Genomic DNA, 10,277 nt, shown 5'->3' with positions numbered 1-10,277 from the left:
ACTGAATCATTTTGTAAATTAAAATGCATGTTTTTCTCTATCTTTTAAGACTTTGGCCTTCCCAAGTGATCACGCAACGTGGCAGGGGAATTATAGTTTTGGTACTCAGGTAGGCTAGGGTTCAAGGTACGAATGAACCTTAGAAGGTGAGGGCGGCGGTGGGGGGACCCTTTGGAAGTTGAGGAACAATTTGGAGTCTCCAGGAGATAACATCTGTGGAGTGAAATGTACCCAAGGAGGTACCCCAAGGAGGTGGGCTTGGTCCAAGCTTGGTACCCTGCGGTGGGGAAGATGTCAGCTCGGCAGGGGTTCTAAGATCCTGCCTCTCCTACTAAATCCTTTTTTGTGTGTCTCTCCCCTCCCCTGCTCTCCTGCAGACTATATTGAACTCCATGCACAAATACCAGCCCCGTTTCCACATCGTAAGGGCCAATGACATCTTGAAACTTCCTTATAGTACGTTTCGGACATACTTGTTCCCTGAAACCGAATTCATCGCCGTGACTGCATACCAGAATGATAAGGTAACCAGTGGGGATTTTCTTCTTAACGGTGATATTTTTCCTCCCTTTTTAAGCGGCTTTGGGTGAGGATGAGAAGGTTAGGAGAGAACCGGGATGAAAGTCTGCCTTGGCTTCTGTGATTGGCCCTTTCGTGGAGCTTTTGGGAAGAGGGGTGCTGGCAACTCATGGAGATAAAAAAAACAAAAACTGCTCCACCCACTAGGGGCCCAATACTGGATAAAAATGCTAACCTGTGCCAGAGAGAAGCCCCCCAAATCACTGTCGCTGATGCTGCCTCCCCCCCCACCCCCAGACTTTTTTGAGATTCATGAAGTGTCCATTTCAGGAAGATGGATCAAGAAGTCAGGGTTGAAGTGAATGGGGTAAAAATAATCATCATAATTTTAAAAATAATAATAAGGCAAAACCCATTTGGGATCCTGGGAGGAGAATCCTAATAGAGATCAGCTTTTCTCCCCTAGAAATCCTGAGTAACAAGTGTGGGGGTTATTATCTTTCATGCTACTGTGTTTGCTGTTGTTGTTGTTTTAATGATTTGTGTATATGTGTGTGTTTGCAAAAACCTACCCTGATCCCAGGGTCCTGCTAATCTGGTTGTCGGAGGCTATTGAGGTGAAGGGGTCAAAGTCACCACTTCATTCCAAAGTTGTGTAGTCCCTTGGGCCTGTGGCTGGAGATCAGGAACCCTCAAACGGGGCAGCAGGCAGCACCTGGCATCTGGGGTTTTGGTGGCCTGAAAGTCATGGCTGTGTAGTGGAGAGATAAAGACTGACCCTTGCTGCTGACTCACCAGTCCCCAGCGTGGATGTGAGCAGAAAGAGAGGGTGTTGTGGCTGAGGATGGGGACCCTGCCTGGTTCACCCTGGACCCCATGAGAGGCCCGTTTACGGGACAGCACTCCCTGCATTTTGAACTCACTATTACCACCGGGGGTGGAGGGAAGGGGTCCTGTGTGGACACCTGGTGGGGGTGTCCCAGGTATGTGTCTACAGCCTGAGGACTAAGCCTTCGGGTTAACCTCTCCCTGCCAAGTACCAACTTGGAGTCTTAAACACAGCAGTTTATTCCAAAAACAGGAATCCAGCCAAGGGGCCCCCTCTCCACCTCTGGGGAGCACTGGGTAGTTTTTTTCCCCCAAAGGGAAGAGATTTGAGAGATTACATACGGTTGACTTTTTTTTCCCAGCATGCAAAAGACAGGCTCCTGCTACACCCAGAATCCTGGGAAGAGAAGTTGTTAGTGTAATAATAAAATGTAACATTTTTAATCAGACAAAGAGGCCATGGGCCTTCTCAGAGCACATAAATGGAAACAAATGTTTTCAGTGGTCACTCAGTCCTTTTTAATCTGTAATTGTCAATATTGTAATTCCTCCACCTCCTCCCCCAAGCGAAAAAAATCAGACCCACTCCAGCACAAGGGTAATGAAACCCCATAAATCATTTTATTAGAGCCTTGGTTGGAGTGTGTGTGTGTGTGTGTGTGTGTGTGTGTGTGTGTGTGTTTGGGGGCAGGGGCGTATGCCATAGCATATTTTATGATTAATTGCACTGTGTAAAGAAAAAATCAAAGTGAAAGCCTAGTTTTAGGATCTACAGGTTGTCCCTTTTGAGAACTTTTCCATTTCTAAACCCAAGCTGTCGTCTGCCCAAAGGAAAAAAAAATGAGGCATTTCCCAGGCTGGGTAAATTTGGCCTTGAATCCCGGGTTTGGCCTCCCGTGGGAGACACAAACTGTGGTAGAGTTCCCTTTGATTTTTCTCAGCCCCCTCCAAACTTTTGCTGTCATCTTCTCTCCCTTTCTCTTTTAATCTGGAATCTCTATGACTTCTTCTGTTGGCAGTCAAATTTCTAGCAGACTGTTGGGTTGGGGGAAACACCCCTAAAGCTTTCTAGAAAATGAGGCCAATGTGTCTTTCTTGCTTGTGTCTCCTCCTAGATAACTCAGTTAAAAATAGACAACAACCCTTTTGCAAAAGGTTTCCGGGACACTGGAAATGGCAGGAGAGAGAAAAGGTGAGTTGAGACATTTATTTATTTCTCAGGTAATTTAGAAAAATCCTTTTTTATAGGACCCAAGTCTAAGATGCTGGCAGTGGGATGCAGGCAGTTACATTGAGGTGGGCCACTGGAAAATAATTTACTTTGCCCCTGCCACTTGCTTGCCTATTTTCAGTACCCTGTACTTTTCCTACCTCCTATCTACTTGTAAGCTTTAAGGAAATTACCTAAGCCGTATACCATAGTTGTCCCTTGAGGAAAAGTATCATGGATAACAGATTATATAAGGATGCCTATTAATTCCTAATTAATTTAAGTTCATCCTGGGCAAGTCCCAGAAAGAGACTAAGCCACTTACAAGATGCTTTGGGATATTTGCAGTCTTGTCTTCCAAACGCCATCAAACAGAACTGGGGTCTCTTGAGACATCTATGGCTCCCTACTGCCTATGTACCATCATTTTCCCATTGATCTGACAGCCGGATAGTATATAAAAGAAGCTCTCCCCTCCCCCACCCCCTTTCAAAGAGTTTCTAAAATCCAGAAAATCAGCACACTTTTAACTTTTGCCCATGAGGGGGAGTGGGCATTTTTTTAAAAAATCATTCCTACCATCTAACTAGATGTTTACTCCGATTAATGTGTTAGTGGAACGATTACAGCGAAGTGCACCATGAAATAACCACTTCCTCACGATCTTAGCAACCGTTCAGGGGATTGTAGGCTGGGGACAGACGACATTGTGTTCATAGAATCTAGCACCTGGTCTCCCTCCCTCCATAAGGCGAGGAGGTCAGCTGGCTCTTGCCAGCTTCAGCCACCCTCTTGATTTCACAGCCCAAGCAAATGCCCCTTCCCTAATGAAACCCCGATCCAGGAGTAAGTGCAGCCGAAGCCTTCTTCCTCCCTCTCCCCCACACTCCCCTTTAGGAGGCCAGGGGCCAGGCTTGGGTCTCCGTCTGCCCTGGGGCAAGCAGGCTGTCAGTAGGCATGGCGAGGTGTGTGTGTTTGCTTCTTTGGAAATCAGCGAGACAAAGGGGAAATGTATTACGTGGGTGTGGGCTTCTGCCACAGAAAACAGCTGACCCTGCAGTCCATGAGGGTGTTTGATGAAAGACACAAAAAGGAGAACGGGACCTCGGATGAGTCTTCCAGCGAGCAGACAGCCTTCAACTGCTTTGCGCAGTCCTCGTCTCCGGCCGTGTCCACCGTAGGGACATCGAATCTCAAAGGTAAGCCTGCTCCCCTTTTTGGTTTCTCTGCCTCAGGCCTGGAAGGGTTTGAAAGTGGGATTGGGGTATCACCGACCGAGTGGCTTACCCTGCAAAAGCTGCAGAGCCTGTGAAGTCCATAAACAGGAGCCGGACGCCAGCCAGAGTTGAAAAGGGGTGATGGCATGCGTCCCCCCACCCACCTCAGCTAGCACAAGAAGAGCCAGAGCCCCTTTTCCCAAAACTTGATTTGGGTGGAGGGGCTGGGGGAGTGTCTCTCTATCCCATCTCCCTGGGGATAGGTTGACAAGCGTGCCTGGAGCACTTCTCTCCAATCATGCCACTGACACATTTTGCCATCTTTGAACTCTCGGTTAAGATGCGTTGGGCTGTGGGGAGGCGAGGGATTCTCTGCCACCTGGAACGGGTAAGGTGGCTGAGAGACATCCAAGCTCTGGAGCAGAGCTAGCCTGTTGGAGGAGGTGGAGCCCTGGGGATCTGAGCCGGGTGGGGGGACAGGGAGGGGGCGAGATGATTCAAATCCCCAGCCGGTTTCCTGTGTTTAAAGAGCAGGCACTATTTATTTGGAAAGACACACTCTCTCAATGGAAGAAACCTGTTGTAACATAAAATGAAAGTCCTTTATGTCCTCAATCCATTTAAGCTTTAAACATAAAATAGATCCTATTTTACTTTTTTTCTGGAAGGACACTCAGAGAGGGTGTGGCGAAAGCAAAAAAGAATCTCCTGGCAGTGAGGGGCGCCCACCTCCCATCTCTGTCTGCAGGGATGGTGCGTGGGGGGCGGGGGGGGGCGGCGATGGCAAACACAGAAGGCTGGACTAAGTGTGTGTGTGCTGTGGGCAGGGGTGTCTCTGCTACGAGGAATTCAGATGTTAGGGTGCTCTCCAAACAGGTTCGTGCAAAATAATTCACAAGTATGTGAAAGGTGCTGATCTCTGGTCACTCACCCAAGGAGACTCTGATAGTAGCTGGAATGTGTTTCCGCAGTGACTTTGAGAGCAGATTGGGTTTTGAAGAGTGAATTTGCAACCGAATGAGAAGTGCACCTAAAGGCAGAGCCTTTCACTTTAGAGCTCAGTCGAGGCTGGTGAAACTATTCAATTCATTACAAACAGCAACAAAAAAGGGCTCTGGGTGGATGGGAGGGCTGGGGCTTCCAGCTCTCTCTAAATACTAGTGTCACCTCCAATTTGCCGTGAGAAACGGAGGTGCAGAGAGGCAAAGGGCTTTTTGGGGTCACACGGCTAGTAAGTGGCCGAGCTGGGCCTCCAGGACCCCAATCCCAGGCTAACGCCCTCACCTGCCGTCCCCCCCTCCCACCCGTAGATCTGTGTCCCAGCGACGGCGAGAGCGACGCCGAGGCGGAAAGCAAAGAGGAGCACGGCCGGGAGGCTTGTGACGCGGCCAAAATCTCCACCACCACGTCGGAGGAGCCGAGCCGCGACAAGGGCAGCCCGGCCACCAAGGCGCACCTCTTCGCGGCCGAGCCCGGCGGCCGGCTCCGGGACAGCGGGCGGCCGGACAAGGTGTCGCCCGACTCGCGCCACAGCCCGGCCACCATCTCGTCCAGCACCCGCGGCCCGGGCGCCGAGGAGCGCCGCAGCCCGGGCCGCGAGAGCGCGGCGGGCGCCAAGGGCGAGGAGGCGCGCGCGGCGCCGGGCAAGGAGGCCTTCGCGCCGCTCGCCGTGCAGACGGACGCGGCCGCCGCGCACCTGGGCCCCGGGCCCCTGCCGGGCCTCGGCTTCGCGCCCGGCCTGGCCGGCCAGCAGTTCTTCAACGGGCACCCGCTCTTCCTGCACCCCGGCCAGTTCGCCATGGGGGGCGCCTTCTCCGGCATGGCGGCCGGCATGGGGCCCCTGCTGGCCACCGTGTCCGGCGCCTCCACCGGCGTGTCGGGCCTGGACACCAGCGCCATGGCCTCCGCCGCCGCGGCGCAGGGACTGTCGGGGGCGTCGGCGGCCACCCTGCCCTTCCACCTCCAGCAGCACGTCCTGGCCTCCCAGGTATTTCCACCCTCTCGCCGCCTGCCGCCCCTCCCGCGCCCGCTCCTCGCCCAGGCCCCAGGCTCGGTAGCTTTAAATAATAGTAATTTTAAGAACATTGTCCTCACCACGTGCAAGGCTTATCTCATTCATCATAGCCTCCCTCCCCCCTGAAACCCTCCCCCCACCCCCCTCAAAACTTAAAAACTCTTTTCCTAAGCTAAGGGTTGTTTCCAATAGAGGAGGTAGTTAGAAATAATAGTAATAGCTTAGCATTCTAAGTACGCATGTGATTCAGCTCTTCAGTGCTGGTAGTGATTTGCCTCCACTTGCCGGAAGAAGGGATGAAGGCTCAGAGACGTTGAGTGACTTGTCCAAGGACAAACAGCTGGTGGTGGTAGGGCTGAGACTTTACCCCCCTGGGGCGGTCAGACTTCAGGGCGGTGCTCCGAGGTCTGTGATTTTAGCTTCCGAGCTGAAACGTTTTTCGAAGGTCTCACAGCCAGCCGTGTCCAGGGATTTAGATAAGGGGAAGACTGAGGCCTGGGGAGGAGGGAGGGTGACTCCCTAGTGGGAGTCTAGTCCTCTCGGCTTTCCTCCCAATTTACACCTCTCCTCCCCACCCTCCCCCCCAGCAGGCCAGCCCGTTCCCCAAAGGGTTAACGGTTTGTGCCCACGTGGGAAATGTCAGAAGAGAGGGGCAGGCGGGGGCTGTGGCCGGCCTGGCTGCCTGCGTACGGCTCACACAGCTGTGCTGGGGCGCGGGGCGGGCGAGAAGCTTCTCTGGGCTTGGCCTCGCGATCCTGCCTTTTGTTTTGTCTGAGCACATTCGTCTCCCTTCCGCGGAGCCAAGAGTCAGGATTGGCCTCCCCCTGGAGGGGGAGGAGGGAGCTGAGAACAGGGCTGGCTCCTGGTCTTTCTCAGGGCCTCCCATCGGCCTGGCTGGCTTCTCCTGAAGACAGTCCTAGGTGGGCAGGTGACAGGTGGGTGAGGGGCTGCCCGGGCAAGGGTGCCCTACGGCCCCACAGGGTGTGGTGCGGAGAACTGCCTGGGCTGTGATCCCGGGATTGTGAAGTCTGCTTCTGCCACTTCCTAGTTGATTGACTTCCTGCCCGTGCATGCCCACACCCCTTCCATATCTGGGGCCTGCCTCGGTTTCCCCATCTGTAACAACAGCTATCATACTAGGTGATTTCTTTGTTCCTATTTATAGCAAACACCCTTCCCCTCCCCGCTTTCCTTTTTCCCTTTTGCTTAAGATCTTCCCTGGGTTTTCTTCATTTGAAGAACTTCTAGGATTGGGGTTGGGGGCAGGCAAGAATGAAAATGTAATAATTATGCCTCTGGTTTCCTCTCAGCCACCTACGTGGGGGCAGACTGGATCTGTAGCCCCATTTAACAGGTGCAGCAACTAACCCTTAGGGGGGACATCTGCCAGTCTATCAGGCTAAGCACCACCACGAGGGCATTGCAAGCGTGTCATTTCCACTGAGTCCCCACTAAGTATATGAGTGACTTAATAGAGCCCTGTTTTTTCACATAAGGAAGCTGAGGCACAGGGAATTGAGTACCTCCCCCTGGATTTGAATCTGCGGGCGTCGGCGTGCCCCCTACCCCCAAGGAAGAGGGACTGACTTGCCCAGGATGGGGGGTGGGGTGGGTGCAGCTGGCTCCTCTCACCCTGAAGCACCTGACGGCTGCACGCATTTCTCTTCCTTCCCAGGGCCTGGCCATGTCGCCTTTCGGAAGCCTGTTCCCTTATCCCTACACGTACATGGCAGCGGCGGCGGCCGCCTCCTCGGCGGCGGCCTCCAGCTCCGTGCACCGCCACCCCTTCCTCAACCTTAACGCCATGCGCCCGCGGCTGCGCTACAGCCCCTACTCCATCCCGGTGCCCGTCCCGGACAGCAGCAGCCTGCTCACCACCGCCCTGCCATCCATGGTGGCCGCCGCCGGGCCCCTGGACGGTAAAGCTGCCACCCTGGCCGCCAGCCCGGCCTCGGTGGCCGTGGACTCGGGCTCGGAACTCAACAGCCGCTCCTCCACGCTTTCCTCCAGCTCCGTGTCCTTGTCGCCCAAACTCTGCCCGGAGAAAGAGGCGGCCACCAGCGAACTGCAGAGCATCCAGCGGTTGGTCAGCGGCTTGGAAGCCAAGCCGGACAGGTCCCGCAGTGCGTCCCCGTAAACTGCTCCCCCAGAAAAGTCTCTTCATTCCAGTCCAGTCGAGTCTGCAGTGCACTTTGTTGGATGTAAAATAAACCACGGGGAGGTGCCGTGGGGTTAGCCCTTCCTTTTTGCAGCTGGATCTAGGAAGGGGTGCCGGGCTCCCTTGAGAGAACATGCTAGAGATAGCGCCCCCCCCGCCCCCATCTTCTTGGCGTGGTAATATAGCTGGGATCTGGCTCAGATTCTGGGGGCTCAGAAACATCTGTTGCATTAAGCTATTGGGGGTGGGAGTTAAAGCATGTATGTCCAGAGCAACTTCCAGCAAGGCTGGTCTGGAAGCTGTGGCTGAAGAAAAACAAGGCAGCCAAGCCAACCAGGAGAGATGGAAAGGCACCGCCTCTGTGTGGATTTTTATTTTTCCCTTCGCTGTGTCAAGCAAAAATAAACATAAAATTAAAAAAAAAATTAACCGGGACAAATGAATTCGTTAAAGTGATTGTTTGTGAAGATTAAAGAGTTTATAGTGACTGGCCTATCAGTTCTGAATAAATTGCTGAGCAGCATTGTTTGGGGAGGGCTGTCCCAGCCATCCTTGTTTAGTCTATATTAAGGAAATCTGTGTCTTTTTAATATTCTTGTGATGTTTTAAGAGCCGCTATAGGTCTCTTCTTGCATGTTCCACGGTAATGTACTTTGTGGTTTTTATTTTGAACGCTTGCTTTTTAGAGAGAAAACAACATTGGCTCCATATCCCTTCCCCGGTCTTCTACCTTAAGGGGAAGGGGTGGGGAAACCCAACACATGAATTTATTTTATCGGAACTCTGTAGCAGGATTCATGTTGTCCCTCTTCAGTTCTTTCTCTTTCCTGTATATGCAATAACAAGGTTTTAAGAAAAATAATAAAGAAGCAGCGAGACTATTAGACAAAGTATTTATGTAATTATTTGATAACTCCTGTAAATAGGTGGAATATGAATGCTTGGAAATTAAACTTTAATTTATTGACATTGTACATAGCTCTATGTAAATAGGATCGCAACTGTCAGGTTTTTGTTCTTGTTTCCCTTCAGTCAGTTTCATTTCAAGGTCACAGGATCACTTTTAAAACTAGAAAACACACTTTCTGCACCATCAGCACATTTACAAAAGAATTGCCTGCAAAAAAAAAAAAGTATTTCTTTTTTAAGGTCCAAAAGAGCGGGGGGAAGTGCCATTACCTATTTTAGCCAAAATTGGAGAGAAAGGGTGCCACTTCCCAGTTCTACTTTAAACTTCTTAAACTATAGCACCCCAAGAGCGATCCTGAGATTGGGGGGGGGGCGACAGTTCAAAAGATGTGGTTTGGACTTCTAATTTTCCTTTTGTATTTGTATTTGCTAGTCTGATTTCCTCAAAAGGAAGTGGAATTTACTACTGTTGTCAATATTGATGGTGTTTTGAGTTGGTGCCTATAGAGATATATTCGCAATTCAAAAGTCAGGTGCTGAAAGATGGTTTAAAGGAAAAACATTTATGAAGGTATATTTTGTGTTATAATTGTTGATGCGCTCTTTGGTTTTCTGTATTTTTTCTTCTCTCTTTAAAGCATCACTGAAATTTCAATAAATTTTTATTGAAATGTCTTTGGGCCTCCTGTGAAATGCTTTCTTTGGGAAATTTTCCTGAAGGTAGAGAGTTGGGAAAACAAGGGTTGGTCTCTTTCCTTCTCTCCTCGCCTACCCCCTTTCCTTCACCTTTTAATAATTAAGACCTAAGACCGCCTCCCCCCCTCCCGACCGAACTAAGATGAGATATCACTCAAATTACAAAACTAAAACAAAAGCCCCTTACTCTGGCTAAGGCAGCCGCTTCAATCTGAGATTACTTTTCCTTTAAATTAGGGAGCAAAACGGGGGAGAGGGGCCCTGATTAGAATTCGAATAGAAGAGCAATTTCAGACACTTAAGTCCTAATGGAAAAGGACTGCTCGGCTCCCTAAGTCAGCTTTTCCCACACGAATCCTGCCAAATAGAAGTTCGCAGTTTTCGTTTTAAGCTCGCTCTCCTTTTCCACTTGGACCTGGGGAATCCAAGTCAAAAATATCTTGCACCAGTGTGTCTGGTGCAGGAAAAGGCTAGCAGAATCCGCCTCCCCGGCTGCCAGATCCGGCTTGGCAAGACTGCAGATTCCCAGGTCTGTAGGAGTGTGTGAGCCTGAGCGTCCCCCTAGAAGTCTCTGGTGTCTCCAGTTGGAGCACGGTTGGCCCAAGAAGACCCCAGCCCGGAGGACACCTTCCTCCCAGGTTGTGCGGCGAGAAGCAGCCGCGCAGCCCAAACTTAGCTGTGTCACGCCAGGGCGAAGGGACATTTTCCTTGCAAGGGAAAGGTAAT

At 51.3% G+C, this 10,277-nt stretch overlaps 1 protein-coding gene across 1 annotated transcript; it reads left to right on the top strand.

Annotated features, from left to right (window-relative positions):
- Nucleotides 1-6: 6 nt before the first annotated feature.
- TBX3 (T-box transcription factor 3) lies at nt 7-9,530 on the top strand. Its single transcript, XM_058281413.2, has 6 exons — nt 7-109; nt 378-524; nt 2,463-2,539; nt 3,599-3,756; nt 5,085-5,761; nt 7,464-9,530. The coding sequence occupies exons 2-6, from the start codon at nt 393-395 to the stop codon at nt 7,923-7,925; spliced, it is 1,506 nt and encodes a 501-aa protein (XP_058137396.1). The 5' UTR covers nt 7-109; nt 378-392; the 3' UTR covers nt 7,926-9,530.
- Nucleotides 9,531-10,277: the final 747 nt, after the last annotated feature.

The sequence above is a fragment of the Dasypus novemcinctus genome, chromosome 19 (genome assembly GCF_030445035.2).
Source record: "Dasypus novemcinctus isolate mDasNov1 chromosome 19, mDasNov1.1.hap2, whole genome shotgun sequence".
Classification (NCBI taxonomy): domain Eukaryota; kingdom Metazoa; phylum Chordata; class Mammalia; order Cingulata; family Dasypodidae; genus Dasypus; species Dasypus novemcinctus.
Note: the sequence above shows the minus strand (reverse complement) of the source record. Positions and strands in the feature narration are given on the sequence as shown.